Genomic DNA, 17,353 nt, shown 5'->3' with positions numbered 1-17,353 from the left:
AAAATCCCCGCCAAAATTTAAATTTTCAAATTCAAATTAAAATTCCCGCGAAAACTTAAAATTTTTCCCGTTTTAAAATCCAAGGAAAAGATCCCGCTAAAAAAATTACCTTATTAAATTTCGCCAATTTTCTCGTATACTCAATAGCGCAAGCCTCAGAATGACTCCTCGTTAAATTACCATCGAACTCTGCTTCCGCGACCTCACCGGCATCTAAACTCGAGCTTCTGACGGCTCTTTCAAGTTCCGCCAACTTTTGCCTTTCATTCAAAATCTTCAACTTCTTAACAAAAGGTAACCCGCAGTACTCTGGTGATAAGTCATCAACAGACGAGTACATTTTAGTTTGCTGCCTTATCTGCACGAGACTTTGCCTTTGCGATTCCTTCTTTACCACCTTCGGGGTCTTCTTTACCACCTGCTGGCTCTGCACGCTCGATAACACAGTTGCCGTACTTATCGACGCATCCTTCAGCATTTCCCACGGCCGCTTGGCTTCGTTGGTGTTATCCACACAAGCGAGATCTGTTTTTTTGGGCGCAACCTCCACTTTTTTAGGCAAAAGTTTTTCTTTCAAAATTTTACCTTCTTTACTGACCTTGGAGTCTTTAGAAATTTCTTTATCGACTGGTTCAGGTTCTGTTTTATTCTTCAGCAACAGAATCCTCTGCAGCAGAGGCAAATTTGGATTCATAGGATTCAAATCTTCGGGTTTTGCGGTTAAATTTACTGGCTCTGGTGGACGGTCAGGAGGATGGTCAACAAGATGGCGTCGCTCTTCACGGTCATGTTTTTCTTTAAGAAGACGAAGGCGTGAAAGAAGGGGTAACCCCGCACCGAGAGGTGATACTGGAGGTTCGACGGCTGCTACAGTCTCGATTCTGTCTTCGACGTCGACTTTATTCTGTCGACGTAGTGGCGGGACCTTCGATGTCAATGGCTGCAACTCCATGGCTTCTTCTGGCCGCGTTGCCCTTCGGCTCTTGCGTAAAACGGTCTTGAGATTTCTCACGTCGCTCTTTAGTTTCGAGACTATCCGTTTGCTGGTGCTGTTGTCTGATGAATCATGACCTGGTGACACCGGGGCCCGGTAGAGGCGCGCGACACGCTGGGCTTCCATCAGCCGTTTTCTGCCAAGGTTCTGCAGGATTTCTTGTGCCTCGGGGTAGTCTTTCATCGCGGCCAGTACATCCTCTCGGGAAAGACTGAATAGTTCCGAGTAGCCGACAGAACGAACGTCGGCGGTACGTCTGGAAAATTTCAAAAATTTTTTAAATTGTTAATAAATTTTATCTGCATAATTAACTCGAGGTAGAGGGCGCTAGACTCACTAAACTTTGAGATAAAAATTTTTTGAGGAAATATGAGGATTGGAATTTAAGTCAGGGGTTTTAAAAAAGTAGAAGAATAAATTAGGGATGAAAGAAAGGGTAAATTAATTACTTGTTTAGACCGTCGAGATTTAAGATGCCAATTTCACCAAAAAAATCACCGGCTTTCATAGTAGTTAGGACCCGACCGGTCTCAGAGATAACTTCTAAAATGCCGTCAGCTATTATGAACATCTCTCGGGCGACTTCACCCTTCCGGCAGATTGAATCACCCGGTGTGAAGATGTAGGCTTTCATTTTTAGAACTAGGTCGTGAAGGAATTCCGGTTGGCACTCCTGAAAATTAAATTACCATTTCTGTATAATTACGGTTTGTTTTCATTACACTTATGTTTAATAGAATTTTCATATCAAAACTTGATACAAAATTACATTCCCTTTAGTTTGAGTACCCACACCACAATATTCGAAGAAAAGTTCATAAACCCAAAAATACTGATTTTTAAATAATGATTAAATCAACAGATTTCGACTTTTTCAAAACATACCGTTGTTGGTACTCATTCTTTAGGAAAATTACTTAGGAACCCAAAAATTTCATCAATTTTCCTCCCAAAAATTTTTCCGCCTCCGAAAATTCCAAAAACACTTTCCAATTTTTTTTCTCACTAAAAAATTCTAAATGACATTTCATTACAAGTCTCATTGAATAAAAAAGTCACATGGCCCATATTGATAATTGTTAGAAAAAGCATGATGGAAATTTTAATTGAATTTTTTTTTTTAAAATAGATTTCTATTTTTATTGAAAAATGTTAAGGTTGAGGTCAATACTCTGAATCATTGTTAAAATTACTCGAGAATCATTGTTTAAAGGCTTGATAAGAGGTGAGAGAGCAAAAGGTGGAAGGTGGAATCAGCGTACATCGCAGATTTGTTAATAACCAACCGGGTTTGACCCACATCTCCGGCGTCTAAAATCGAAAACTGTATGATGTGGATACGAGAATGAGCCAGAAGCTAATGGAAGCTTACATATATATTTATAGATTGATGGAGAAAAAAAAAGATGATAAAGAGCAGAGCTTTGGGGGTTTAGCTCATCAAACTCTCAATTTAAATTGTCGGGTATGGAAGAGGATAAAAAAAATTATTCTGTTGCTTTTATACCTTTTAAAAAATAAGGATAAAAGGGTACAAAGGTTTTATTGAAGATTCTTGACGTTATAAACTACAAAGGATCCTTAAGGATCATTTATGATTAAGTTTTGGGTAATTAGTTTTAAATAGAGATCAAGTTTATAGGAAAAATACTTTTTTTCAGAACACAGAGTCCTGAGTCGAAATTTTCTATGGAATTTTATTGAGACGTTTTATGGAATATTGCGAGCCCATAAAAGTAAAGGAAATAAATTTTTTTCACAACACAGAGTCCTGAGTTTGGATTTTCTATGTATTTTCTTTATATTTGGAAAATTACTATGACTAAAATATTCATTTTGAGAAAAATTTCATAAAGACCTCTCACAGAAAATTATATTATTTACAAAAATGTTTATCATCATTTTTACTATATCTTTAATAGTTTAGGCAGAAATTGAATTTACAGAAACTCAGTACAATAATCTGATTTTTGGAAATTGGTGGAGCGCCAGAACTTGCTTTAGTTTGACCACGAGTTTCCGTGTCATTGCAGTACAGGTGGGAGTATCCCCATAAGACTATTCCCAAAGATCAAATCTGACCTATTTTTGCGGGAAATATCAGACTCCCAGCAGCAATTTAAAATTAAACATTTATTAGTATTAAGCTGGTAGCACCTTGGTCTTCGTTTTTTTCTAAGATTTTATTCACGCATATTCACATTTTATATTTTCATTTATTATACAATTGAATGACTTTTAAAAATAAAGTGACTCAATCTGTTAAAATGATTGATATAATCATACATAGTACAAAAGAAATGTAAATAGCAGTGTGAGTGTGTGAATATGAACAAAGTTTTCAGTGGCAGCAAAAGTTATAAAGTAAACTGCTGCCGTAGTTTTAAGGGGCTCGAAGTCTAATAAATTATTTTTTCTACATCAGCAGTAGACGGCAATATATATATATTAAAAGAAATAATTTTATTTGAAAGCGAAAAAAAAAAGAAATTTTTGAAAATTGAATGCTGGACTATTGTCATGTAGTGAAAGAGGTGATGTAAATATTATATTACTGACTGTACCATATGTAAACTATTTATTTTTATACTATATACCGAAGGATTGATTCACTGCGGGTATGATATTATATATTTGACTAGGTGGATGGGACCCTAACAATGAGTCGGTTCTGAGGGCGCTTAGTATTTCACCATACTATGCTTGTCTGATGAGACGTCTTATTATGTTCGAGACCATTCTGTATGCTAAATTTATATATTTATTGTGACTCCCGCCACACGAATATTATTTATATATTGTTTTTTTATAAGTGTTTTTGTAAAAACTATTTTTTTTAAATTTAAAATAAGAAAACACTTGCTGTATTACCCGGTGCAAACTTGTCCTTACCGGGCAGTCAAACAGGCTCCATAATTATATTTTCTACATCAGCGGTAGACGGCAATGTATTTATATTGACGGTAATAATTTTAGTTGAAAGTGAAAAAAAAAAAAATTTTTCAAAAAAATTTTTTTTTTTTTTTTAAGAAAATTTTTTTTTCTTTTCGAAAATCTTAGTGGTTTTAAAGCAGTTCTAAAGGAATTATGTTTGAGGTCTATTAGTGAGCTGCACCTGACGGCACTGCAATGCCAGGGCAACTCGAGACAGATTTGGAGCAAGCCCCAAATTTCCGTCAAGTTTCAAAAATCAGATTAATATACTGGATTCTCAATGAGAATCGTATCAGATATTAAGCTGATAAGAACAGATACTACACTTTGATCTTAGCTATTGAAGCCGAGAAGCGATACTACATTCTGCTTTTAAATCGTTTATAACACTTCTAGAATAAGTGACCTAACAGGAACAAGTAAAAAAATTACACGCCATCGGACGGCGACTCGACAAAACTACCACTCCGGACTCGTTCTGCTCTCTCTCTTCTATCCATCCCCTCCCCTTCCACACTTACTTTCATTTAAGAATGCTACCGTTACTTATTTATAAATTTAAAATATTTTTTTTCATCGGAAAATTCTCACAAAATTTTCCGATGAAAATTTTCCGGAAAAATGAAAATTTGCCCTAATTTGTCAAAGTTACGTGAAAATTCAATGTGACTTGTTTTATTCAGTATTAAATTTCTTGCAAATTTTTATTTTATAAATTTTCCTCTATTTCCAATACTTTGACCAAAATTAGAAATTTTCCGGAAAAATGAAAATTTTCCTCGATCTGTCAAAGATGCGTGAAAATTCAATGAGACTTGTTTTATTCACTATTGAATTTTCTGCAAATTTGTATTCTATAAATTTTCCTCAATTTTCATTACTTTGAGCACAATTTGAATTTTCCGGAAAATGAGTCAAAAAAATTCTAATATAATTTTCTGGTACCAATAAAGTCTTCTAGTAACTAAACTATCGAGTTTACAGGAAAAATGAAAGAAATATTTTCTTCGGAAAATTAAATTTTCTACAAAAACGTATTTCATACTTTTTTCCGTAACTTTGATATTTTCATGGTAATTTGAATTTACTGTCAATTCCCATCAATTTCTATTTGAATGAAAGTAATAATGATTGAAAAATATGAGAATGATCCAAAGTAAATAAATAAATATGAAGGATTTTGTTGGATGTGAAAATTCTATTACTGGAAATTATTAAAATCCCTCGATAACGCAAAATATCGGTTCATAAATATTCATGACTTATAAATATGGACGTGAATATATTCACTTTGTATTTATCTGAGTGTTTGCATGATTACAAATGAATTCATTGCGTGTCAATATAGTCGTCAGTCCACGTAACGAATCAACTATATTCTTTTAATTTATTCTACTGTCAAATTTTTTTTAAAATTTAAAAAAAATTGTTTACAAAAATAATTTTTTTTTATATAAATTGAGGATTAAAAGAAAATTTACTGGCAATTAAAATGTCCACATCCTATTTAAATAAAAAACACATAAATATATGAAAATTATTATTTTTTTTTTTTTCGACCAAAAATATGAGTTTTATTACGAATAAATATTTTAGAACGTATGGTTTAATAAAAATAAAAAAAACGGACCGTAATAAAAATGTGTGATGAAAATAAAACGTCAGTAAAAAAAATTAAAGAGCCAGAAAATGAATGAGAAAAAAAAAGTAACATGAGTGAAAGAACAAATGTTTACAAATGTCGAAATCATGAAAAAGTTTTAGATAGAGCTTAAAAAGCTAGATATCCTTTTTATCTTTTTTGTCTACTGACTTTCTCTTTACTTTTCTTTATTTTTTTTTTCTTTATACAGATGAGAGCAAGCTCGGAAACGGAAGTGAATCGATAGCAAGCAATGAGGCTTTTCATGTCATTCCTTCGAAACTCGTTTCACTTCAACTCAACCCCTTCGGAAACCCCTTCAACCTCCAATTTTATAGTGCCCCTCTCATCCCCACCAGGCGACCAACTCACCCCTAAACCGAGATCCAAACCAACGAGTCTCTCTTACACCCCCACCCTGTATGCTCTCATTCACACCTACGACTTCTGCTTCATTTATTTGAATCTATCAGATACCTTTGGAATACTGATGATTTTTTTTTTTTTTTTTTTTTTTTTTGAAAGCAGATGCCAGTCACGTTTTTTCATTTTTCGTCAATTTTTTTTTTTTTATTACGTACGTATACATTTATAGATATTTACGATTTGTGAAAAATATATTTTTTCGACTCGATAATGAAAAAAAAAGTTGAGGTAAAATGGCCATAAGATTATTGCGTAAAAATTTAATTTCTTAAATTTTTTTAATTAAAAAAATAATATTATGACCAAAGTATCCGAGTTACGAAAAAATTACTAGACACCTTTTTTGTAGGAAATTTAATTTCCTACAAAATTGATCCTTATCATATTTATGATATCTCTGATAGTTTAGTCAAAATTTCGAATCCAAGTTCTACAAAAATTTCACACTCCTTATATGTAATCTTTCAATTCAAATTCCTCGCTGAACTTTTGAAAATTTCGAAAAACGTCTGAAATAAAAATTATAGGAAATTAAATTTCCTACAAAAAAGTATTTCTTGAAATTTTCCAAAAACTCAATAGTTTATGAGTTATTCTATTTCGAACTCCAAAATTATCAAAAAATTGAAGGAATTAATTTAGCAATTAATTTTAATTGATAATAAAAATAAAAATAAAAATAATAATGATATCATACCTGAAAAATAGTAACTTTCTTAAGAACAGAAAGATTAACATGAAGTGCAAGTTCAGTCTTTAACTTATCGGGCAGTAATCCAAGCGCAGTATTAATGTCACCCCCACCTTGAATTCGTCCCCTCGACCAGCTGTAGTCATACCATCTCAAGACCCTTCTTTTCATGCCACCGGGTACCTTGTGATGTCGCATATATGTCTTAGCGCCGTCCAAAAGTCTCTCAAATTCAAGTCTATTAGCATTTCTGTTGGTTATTACGTTGCCAACTTGTCCAACAATTGTCGCAAAAATAAACACTCCGATGAGGTAGCTCACTATTGTAAACACATATCTGCATTCAGTGTGTTACAATCCCGTCAAACGGAAACAGAGGAGAAAAAAAAAACAGATCAGTCAATGATTCAGTTGGCGGTGTTAACTACGAGCAGCCCCGCCGGAGCCTCTCTCCATTTAATTTTTTTTTAACATCATTTTTTTTAAGGTTACGTCCTAATACACGGTATTCATGGTCTTGATTGAAAAAAAAAAAAAAATTTTTTTTTTTAAAACTTGGACGGGATTCGATCCGCGTTCCTTGGAGTTCAAATTTAAAAATTCTAAAATTTTTCCCAAGTGGTTCTAACAAAAACTATCAGAGTTACGGCAAATATGAAGAGGACCTTTTTTGTAGCGAATTTAATTCTCTGTAAAAAAGGTCTCTTTGTAATTTTACGTAACTCTAATAGTTTGGGAGTTAGAGTGATAAAAAGAAGATAGTTATCTATAGATTTTTTGAAATATCAATTTGGTGAATCGTTGGCTTGTAAAAATTTAGTCGAGTGTAAAGTCACTATTGTCAGTAAGTAACTTGTAATTCTGGATATTATTGAGAATAAAATGATAAAATAACTATTGTAGTTTTTTTTTCGGGTTAGAGTGTAGTGGAAATTGGTATGAAGCGAGTGTAGAGTGATAGTGAGTGATGAGAGAGATAAAAAATCCAGAGACACGAAGAGAGATTGAAATGCCTCAGGATATTCATTCTCTTTAGTAAATTCGATTTCGAGCGTGCATGCAATCGATATTCATTTACACTCATATCAATATGTAAATTGATTTTTATTTAAATTTATTTTTAAATAACAATTAACCGGAGTAATTACTCGCAAATATTTTATTTTAATTCCAATATTCGTAACTTATGGGCACAATTTTTCAAATTTCTTTATATAAGCAATTTTCAAAACTTCTATTTTTCAAATTCGTGACGAAATTTTTTTTGTAGGGTTGTTGGTACTCATTCTTCTTAAAATTACACACTCAACCTAATTAAAAGTCAAAAATAACAAATTTTAAATTTTTTTTTTTTTTTTTTTTTTTTCAAAAAAAAAAAAATTATCCAAACACAGGCTTGTGACCACTCTTTCTACTCAGCATCTCGTCAAGATCTCAAATCAATATCCCATTCCTCAAAAATTCTGTTTTCCAAAAAAATCAATCAGTTAAACGAACTAATTATCGTAATTAATAAAAAGTAAACGGCAATCAAAAAAATGTCAACCATTTAATAAAAAAAAAAATAATTAAGCTCAGTATTGATGCTAATAATAAATCATAATATTTTTCCTTTGATAAATTTTAATAAATTTATTTCCTATTCCCGCAAATTTTATGACATCAAATAAGTAATTCCCGATCCCCAAGTGAGAGTGGATTCGCTTCTCTAATGACTTTTAAAATTATATTTTACATCACTTTGCAGTATCATCCTCTTATCCTTATCCTTATCCTCACCCTCTACTTGAACTTTTTTTTTTTATATATGAGACTTTTAGTTGGGAAGTTTCAGGAAAAGTTTTAAGTTACTTTTGATCTAAAATAATTTATAGCGTTATATATTTATTTATTAATGTAATTGATAAAATTTAATGTCTAAGTATTAAGAAGATTGAGGATGTTAATAAATAAATTAATTATCAGGAGATATAAAACAAGTGAGTGGAAACGCTCGGAATCTATTGGAACGTATTAATTATTACGGAGACTAGATCCCCTGCTGGATAATCTCTATCACGTTGACACGATCACGATTATAATTTATCTACACATGTCCGTATATGTCTATATATTTATATAGGGGAGTAGGAAAAGTGAGACAAGACTTTTATACAACAAAATTATATCGAAATTATTTTAGAAAAAATTGGGAAAACTGCGGGAGCTAAAATGAAGGGATTTTTTTTGTCTCTATCTATTTAGGGCTGTAACTTCTTAATTACTGGTTTTATAACGATTTTTAAAGAATACTTTTTTATGGAAAATTAAATTTTCTATAAAAAAGTGTTCTTTGAAAATTTTTGTAACTATCATAGTTTAAAAGATATTTTGGTTTTAAAAGTCACTGAAAAATTTTCATCAAAATTTCGAAAAAAATTTTTTAAAACTTTGAATTCCTGTAACTTTTTAATTTTTAATGTTATGGAAAAATTGAAAGAATACTTTATTATAGAAAATTAAATTTTCTTTAAAAAAGTATTCTTTGATAATTTTTGTAACTGTGATAGTTTAAAAGATATTTTAATTTTAAAAGAAGAAAAATTTTGATTAAAATGAATTTTTATTTTTTTAAAAAATTGGGGCGGCTTTTTTGCCCCAGTCTCTTTCATATTTATCTAGCTCGTGTTTGCCAGCGTTTACGGAACCATTCTTACGTACTTTTATTTTTATTTCTTTTACGAGCGACTCAAGCACCCAAATAAATATAACACTCGAACGAGCTTAAAATGTATAACTTTATCCTGTTTTCACCTCTCTAAATAATTCCTAAAAAATACTCTCACCCATAAAAATAAATAGACGGATAATAAGTTAAGAAAGAGGGCAAGGGAAAAATTGAAAAGTTTAAAAGTGTAGGAGGTAAAGTGGCCACGGGACAATAGAGGAAAATTTATAAGGAGAGATAAAAAATTCTGTTATAAATCTGACAAAAAGTAATTGAAGTAACTCAAGATATTTTTCTTCAAAATTTTAAAAACTCCATTGAGAATTTTTATTTTTATTTAATTTTTTTTATAAGAAACATTTTTTTATTGACCCGCCCCGCGATCTCTTATAGATTCCTGGGCGGCTTTCTGAGATAATTGGACATCATGGGTGTCCATTAAAACGGAAATTTAATTTGCTATAAGATTGGTAAGCGTGAAAAAGTCCATAGAATTGATAGTTTTTGAGATATAGCCAATAGAAATGTTTGGAACAGAATCGCATTATTTATATATTAATAATTAAAACATTTGAATTTACTTTGATTAGTGATATCTCGGTTTATTATTAATATAATCAGACATTTATGGTGGTCGTTAGAGAGGGAATTTTATAAGCTACAAGATTGGTAAGAACAAAAAAGTCCATAGAATTGATAGTTTTTGAGATATAGCCAATAGAAATATTTGGAACAGAACTGCATTTATATATTAATAATTAGAACTTTTGAATTTACTTTGATTAATGATATCTCGGTTTATTTTTAATATAATTAAACACTTATGGTGGTCATTGGAAAGGGAATTTTATAAGCTACAAGATTGGTAAGGGCAAAAAAGTCAATAGGATTGATATTTTTCGAGCTACAGCCAAAAGAACAATTTGGAAAATTCCAAGATTTTGGAAATCGTTATCGACTCATTTTATTTCGTTGCATTGTTGAATTTTTATGGTAATTAAATTATTAGGGTCATCATCAGAAAGGTAATTTAATTTTCTCCAAGATCAGTAAGTAAAAAAAATGAGTTGTCATAATTCTGTAGACACAGGCTATTGCAAGTCAACAAACCCAGTAGTAAAATAAACACACTCAAATTTCGAGGATTAGGTTACGAACTCGTGACCTGACTCATCAGTTTGGTCACTCGGTCCCTATAATTTGTAGCATGACATATGTTAATGACATCTATCAGTGCATCAGTAAAAGCTGATTCACCACGACCACAACACGCCATACCATGACTATGACAATTGTTAACTTGAGATATTCTCTCCAGGGTCCTACAACCCGAGAGTAGACTCTACAATAATTATTGTACTGATGCTCTAGCTATAGATCCTGATCTAGTACCGCTATTAGTACTAATACATGTAGTATGACTATTTGTATTTCCGAGTGGTACTAGTTTAAGTATTCGATGACGACAATCAATCACATTTTATTGTGGCGACGCCATTGTCGTTAACGGATCAATGAAAATGCCTGCTACGGATTTTCGATGTTTCTCTCAACTCAATTCTACCCGACAAATATATATATGTATATATATTGGGATAAACAGAAGGAAAACAGGTCATGAATTTTATTTTACTCGACCTAGACTAAAACCTAGACTGAGAACCAGAACCAGAACCAGAACCAGAGAAAGAGCTAACGTTCTGCATTGCGGGTGAATTTAATTCTATCCCTCAATGGAACTATGGCTTAAAAGTCTTGTGCTTTAGTATATTATTTTTTAAGAGAAAAGAGACAAGTTTAGGGAAATCGAGTTTAAGAGTTTTGTGGTGAAATTTTGTTGTCTTGTTGTTAACTTTCATTGGGATATTGAGATGACAATAACGAGACGATTTGAATTACTAATTTTTAGTTTCAAAGGTATGTTAAAGTGGAATGGATTGTTAGTTGAGTTTCTTGATTTTTAATGGGGAAAAGTTACTGGAGTAGTCAGCACAGGGGAATTATGGGCAAAAGTTTGAGACTGGGAGCTGATATTTTTTTTTTGGTATGAATAAATTATTTTTTACGGGTTTTGGAATATTGTGGCTCTACTTCCGGTGGGTCAGGTTAAAATTAAAAAATGACCATGTCATTGAATTTGGAAGAGAATTTCCGGTAGTTTGAGTACCCACATCAATATATTTTAGCCACTAAGATTTTTATAGAAAACCACGGATTTTAGTTCGCGGAATTTGGAAAAAAAAAATTTATTTTAAATATGGGGTTGTGGGTACTCGTTTCAAAGGAAATTTCATCGTCTTCACGACCATCACTTTCATTATCACAAAAAAAAATATGATACTATTTAACCGACGTCTAATAATTTTTTGATTTTTTTTTTTTACCAATAAATTATTAAAAAAAAATATTTGAAAAAATTGCACATGTAGTTTTTCAAATTTTCTACATGTGCATATTGTTTTTTTCTTGTAAACGATTTGTCGAAAAATTTGAAAATTTTCAATTGTCTGTTAACTTCAGTCATAAAAAAAATTTAAAAAAAAAAAAAAATTAAACATGTCAATTATATTCCAACTAAATTTACTTTTTAATCACCCGCAATTCAAACTTTCCATTAATTTTTTTTCCTCATTATTTCCCACATTCGTGAGCTATTTTTTTTATATCGAACTGAATAGCTGCCAACAATTTGTGGTTAAATTTTTTTGTCCTGCACTTAATTTTATTTTTATTCTTCACCATCAAATTAAATTTATTTGAACGGGTTGTAACGAGCCGGCAAATAAATTAATTTTATATGTTAATGGTTTTACTCTTAATGCAATTTAAACCACATGAAATACCGCGCAATTACCCCAAAATAATAATCACTTCAATTAAAATTAATTAGTTCGAATATGTATGCAAATTATTTATTCATAAATTTTTTTTTATATATATATGACATATTTTTTATCTCTTATTTTCAAACTCGAATAAATTTCCATCCATTGCAATTCATCTTGTCATTTATCTCTTCTATTATTTAACATTTTATTGTTAAAAAAAAATATGACATATTCTGGTTAGTAAATATGTTCTTATATTTTTATTATTGCGGTACAATAATAGAAAAAAAAAAAATTTTTATCTGTTGAGTGTTTTTTCTACTGGCGAATTAATTTTTTTCCACTACATTATCTTCCAGTTTTCGTCCCCAGTTATTCTCATTATTAAACTATTCTACAAATATTTTTTTTTCCCACAAATAACAAATGTGATAAATATATTTTAAAAAATTATAATTGCAATAATGAATACTAATTATTTATTTTAAATACTAACTTTCTTGAAAGAAAATTTTTCAGATGACTATTTCGAGTTCTTACCTATTTACAGCTCTAACTTCTAAACTATTGGGTTTTTGAAAATTTTTAAAGAATATTTTTTTGTAGAAAATTTAATTTTCAATCTAAAAGTATTCTTTAAAAATTTTTTTAAGTGTGATAGTTTCAAAGATATTTTGATTTCAAAAGTTAATGAAAAATTTTCCATAGAAAAAAAAATTTCTCTAAACTTTGAATCCCTGTAACTTTGAAACTTTCAATTTTATGGGGAAATTAACTCAATACTTTTTTGTAGAAAATTTCATTTCCTACAAAAAACATTTGATTCAAAATAGTCGTAACTCTCGCGGTTTGGAGGATATTTTAATTAGCGCTCAAAAAGTTCCATTTTGCCTAAATAATTAAAAGAATTTTTTTTCAAAAAAACAATTAACCCTTTGTTACTCTGGTTCATCATACCATTCATTATTATCATTATTATTCTTATTAACTAAAACACTCAACAAACCTTCGTCACCTTACACTCGACCTATTTACACTCGACAATTTTTTACAAGCACGTTCGAAGCTAAAATTATCCAACAGTGTAATTATTACTAAAAAAAAAAAAAAAATTGTATGGACGGAAAATAAAATTATTTACCGAGTATCGGAAATAAAAAAAATTTTAAATTGACCATGAATACAGTGCGCAGCACGGAAAGAAACTCCGGGAGGTTTTGTCACTTTTTTAAAAATCGTAAATATTATTTATAAATTAATGATCATTAATTAATTGTAAATATTGGGAATTAAAACTTTAATTTAATAATTTCATTTTAAAAACGATACAAATACCCTCCGTTATGCTTGAACTGCAGTAGCCGGGACAGTCGACCGCGACGAGCGAGGCTCCGGGGATTTCCGCCCGGTATGACTCTGCCAACACAATAATTATTTTTTTGTCCGCTCGAGTTGGTTTTTTTCTTTACTTCAGACACTTGTTTTTAATAAATACTTAAGCTACATTTTTTTTTTCTTTTATTTATCAAGCTTTTGTGCTCTTGTATTCATTACTTTAGATGTTACTTCCGGTGGCTTAGGTCACGTAAAAAAATAACTATACCATTAAATTTGTGAGATTATTTCCGTTAGTTTGAGTACCCACATCAATATATTTGAGTCGCAAAATTTTTTACTCAAAAACCGCGGATTTAAAGTCGCGGTTTGGTTGAAAAATTTGAATTTTTAAATATATGGTTGTGGGTACTCGTTCCAGAGGGGATCTCATCTACTTTTCAAAATCCAATTTTTTTTTTTTTTTTCAAAATTCATATCAAAATTTTTTTTCAAAATTATCAAAAATTTTGTTTTGTAAGCCATAAATTAAAAACGTACTATTGAATTCCAAAAAAAATTTGCTCAAGTATGAGTACCCACATCAATATATTCAAATTTCAAAAAAAAAATTTGTATTTTCAATTACAAATTTTGGAAACTATGAATTCATCAAAATATAAGGTTGTGGGTATTCATTTTATCAGAAATTTCGTCGTCTACAAGACACTCGCACTAATTTTGCCAAAAAAAAATTCCAAAAAAATTTACAACTAGTTTTCACAAAATTAAAGAAAACCCGCACACAAAAACTTGATAATTAACTCAAGTATTTAATGCAAAGTTAAAAACAAAAAAAAAAGTGTAAAAACTTACTCAGCGTTGGTTTCGGGTGTCGGCAAATCGCCGATGGTAGTAAGCGTCAAAGTTGACCAGTACAGCGATCCCAAGTATTTTCTAGTGAGTGTCGCATATTCGCCAGGTCGATATGGATAAACCCAGTCGCCTTGAAAATCTTCAGCTTCGCTCAGTAAATAATAGAAGCATCCAAACCAATGGGCCAAAATTAATAAAATGTGAATTAAATTTAACACTCGCCACAAATTCGGATACACAGTTCTCGACTCTACCATATAATAATAATTATAAACACGATATAATTTAAAAAAACGCGGGAATCGTAGCATCGGATTGTCACCAAATTGAAATTGTAATAAATCTAAAGGTAAAATTGTCACCAAATCTAAAATAAATGACTTTGATTTAATATAATGACCGGCCAATTTACGGCTGTTATAAACCATCAGACCCTGCTCTAAATACCCCGTTCGAAATTGGATTCCGAGGTCAAGATAAAATATTACATCCGTAAACCAATCGCACGATTTCCATGCCCATGGCGAAAGTTCTTGCAATTCCGGAAGACTTTGACGGACAATTAGCGTCCAAAGATTGTAGAGAACACAAATTGATAACAACATCAGCCAGTAGTAGTAAAAATTTTCGTCGGGATTCACTACCGTCCGCGGGGGTCGCTGCGGCTTACGCGGCCGCTTACCGCGATTCGAATCTTTGTTCGTTGGGTCACCGTCATTTTCACCAGCGTCGAGGGTTTCTTGGCTCTCGGGGATTTGTCGGGTGGAAAAACGCTTGAGAAATGAATCTTCACGCTTTAATGGCGGCTTTTTTTGAATTGTTTGAATTGCTGATGATAGTTGGACTGTTGTGCGAAGTTTCATCCATCGCTGGTTACTTTTTGTTCTGTAAAAATAACATTTAGGTTCTGGTTTAATTTAAAGAATTTTTTTTTTGTTTTTTGAAAATTTAAATTTACAGAAATGGTGGATTCGTTGGGGAGCTAGTGGTCGTTATTTGAGAGCTAGGAGTAAAAAATTAAAATTTGAAAATTTTGAAAAAAAAATTTTTTTTGATTTTTTGAAATTTAGAATTTTTGAAAATTTTTTTTTAAAGCGGAAATGGGTTCGGGAGGAAATTTCCGTTAGTTTGAGTACCCACATCAGTATATTTGGGTTATGAAAATTTTTGATAAAAAAAACGCGAATTAATTCGCGGAATGAAAAAAAATTTTGATTTCTGAATATATGATTGTGGGTACTCGTTTTAAAGGAAATTTTGTCACGAAGATGATTTTTATATTTATTTTGAGTAGAAAAATTTTTGCAACGAGAAAATACTGAAAATTTGAAAATTTTGATTTTGGGATTTTAGATTTCTATGGAGTTTGGTAAATTTTTGTTAACTCTTCGCAAATTTTGAAGGTATGTTAAATCATGCAGACTTCAGATTGTGGAAAAAAAATTTATCAGACAGGAAATGGAAAATTTTATAATTTTCAAAATAACGACCACTTTATTTTATTAGTACAGTAGACAATGTAAACTTTAGAGACAATACAGACAGACGGTTGAAAGACAGAGAGACAGTTTTTTGTGCTTATTTAGAAATAAATAGACGTTTTAAAAAATTATTAATTTACAGAAAAATTTTGATTTCATCAAAAATATGATTTTTTAATTTTTTCAGTATTATTATTTTTCGTTTCAGTAAATGTTACCCAGGGTATGTTGATTCAGTAAAATTTAAAAAATTTTAATTTTTTGAAATACACAAATCGAATTATTTGATATCAATATTTCAAATTTTTGAAATTTTTTCATAGCAAAGTATGAAAGCTACATACCCAAGTAGAGTAAAAATAAGAAAATCTAAAGTACAGACGGACGAAAGACAGAGAGAGATTTAGTGCGACAGAAATTTAAAAAAGATTGCAGTCACCCCAAAATTCATTTAAATTATTTTCCATCCCATCCATCTACAAATAAGACTAAATTCTATTATTGTAATCAGTAATTACGGACAATATTTAAATAGATAGATAGATAGAGAGTCTACTCTATAAACTATTAACTACAAATGCTCAAGTAGTCGCCCATAGAGCAGGCATCTAATATTAACATGCAGACTTTGTTTCACCGGAAACGATTTTAACACATAAATATCAATATTATTTATTTATAGACATATAATATATTTATCGAAATTTCTTCGTCAGGTCACCTCTTGATCTTCCGTAGTGAGGAATAAAGCGCCACCACTGCCCTTACATTGCTCCATTTTTGCGAGCCACGTGAGCTACGTTGTCTTCTTGGGTTCTCTGGAATCGGCAGAGGGTCTGCACTCTCGATCGAATTTGAATTTGAATTTGAATTTGAATCCAATGAGTTTGAATTAGAATCGTAATCATGACCGTTGGAGATTGATTTCCTCAATGACGGTCGTCTTATTAGACCAGATCGCTGCTGGATTCCTGATGACCTGGAGACAACCCGTCGAATTTGCAACGTGCTTTGTTCTCTCTATCTTACGTGTCCGTCTGTTTTATTTATTTTCTTATCTTGGGAGTCTTAACTTTAGATTGGGGTTTCGTTACTATACGGAAAAAGTGTTACGCTATGCTGGAAGTGTGTCATTGAGTGATCCCGGTGCTTTTAAGGTTAGATATATTTATGCTTGTGATCGAAAGCCATTTCCGATCGGCTTTCAGTCAATCTGTAATCGTTTATTTGATGGACTAATTCAATTATCGTGTTGTGAGATCGTCCTACGAGGATTAACGCTCAATACCTGATAAATATATATATATATATATATATATATATATATATACAGATATATATATGTGGGTGGAAGTATATCGATATACCCGGGTGAGTAACTAGAGGGTTAAATTCAATATTCTGCGAGGAGATGGAGTAGAAAATTGATTTACATTTTTAATTATTATTTTTATGTAGTA

General features: G+C 31.1%; 1 protein-coding gene and 1 non-coding gene across 2 annotated transcripts in view; both read right to left on the bottom strand.

Annotated features, from left to right (window-relative positions):
• The window catches only part of LOC103574680 (uncharacterized), a 57,381-nt gene that overhangs the window by 1,964 nt on the left and 38,064 nt on the right, over positions 1-17,353 (bottom strand). Inside the window, exons 3-7 of the mRNA XM_053738236.1 lie at positions 16,615-16,872; positions 14,413-15,297; positions 6,694-7,024; positions 1,444-1,667; positions 110-1,250 (exon numbers count right to left, since the gene is read on the bottom strand). Of these exons, the coding sequence (XP_053594211.1) occupies positions 110-1,250; positions 1,444-1,667; positions 6,694-7,024; positions 14,413-15,297; positions 16,615-16,872 (2,839 nt within the window). The remainder of the gene's footprint in view (positions 1-109; positions 1,251-1,443; positions 1,668-6,693; positions 7,025-14,412; positions 15,298-16,614; positions 16,873-17,353) is intronic.
• On the bottom strand, positions 4,094-4,286 carry LOC128667690 (U2 spliceosomal RNA). The gene has a single exon (XR_008403640.1). It is a non-coding gene; the product is annotated as a U2 spliceosomal RNA (small nuclear RNA).

Source organism: Microplitis demolitor, chromosome 4 (assembly GCF_026212275.2).
Source record: "Microplitis demolitor isolate Queensland-Clemson2020A chromosome 4, iyMicDemo2.1a, whole genome shotgun sequence".
Taxonomy (NCBI): domain Eukaryota; kingdom Metazoa; phylum Arthropoda; class Insecta; order Hymenoptera; family Braconidae; genus Microplitis; species Microplitis demolitor.
The sequence above is the reverse complement of the archived record's forward strand: the minus strand, read 5'-3'. Positions and strand labels throughout refer to the sequence as shown.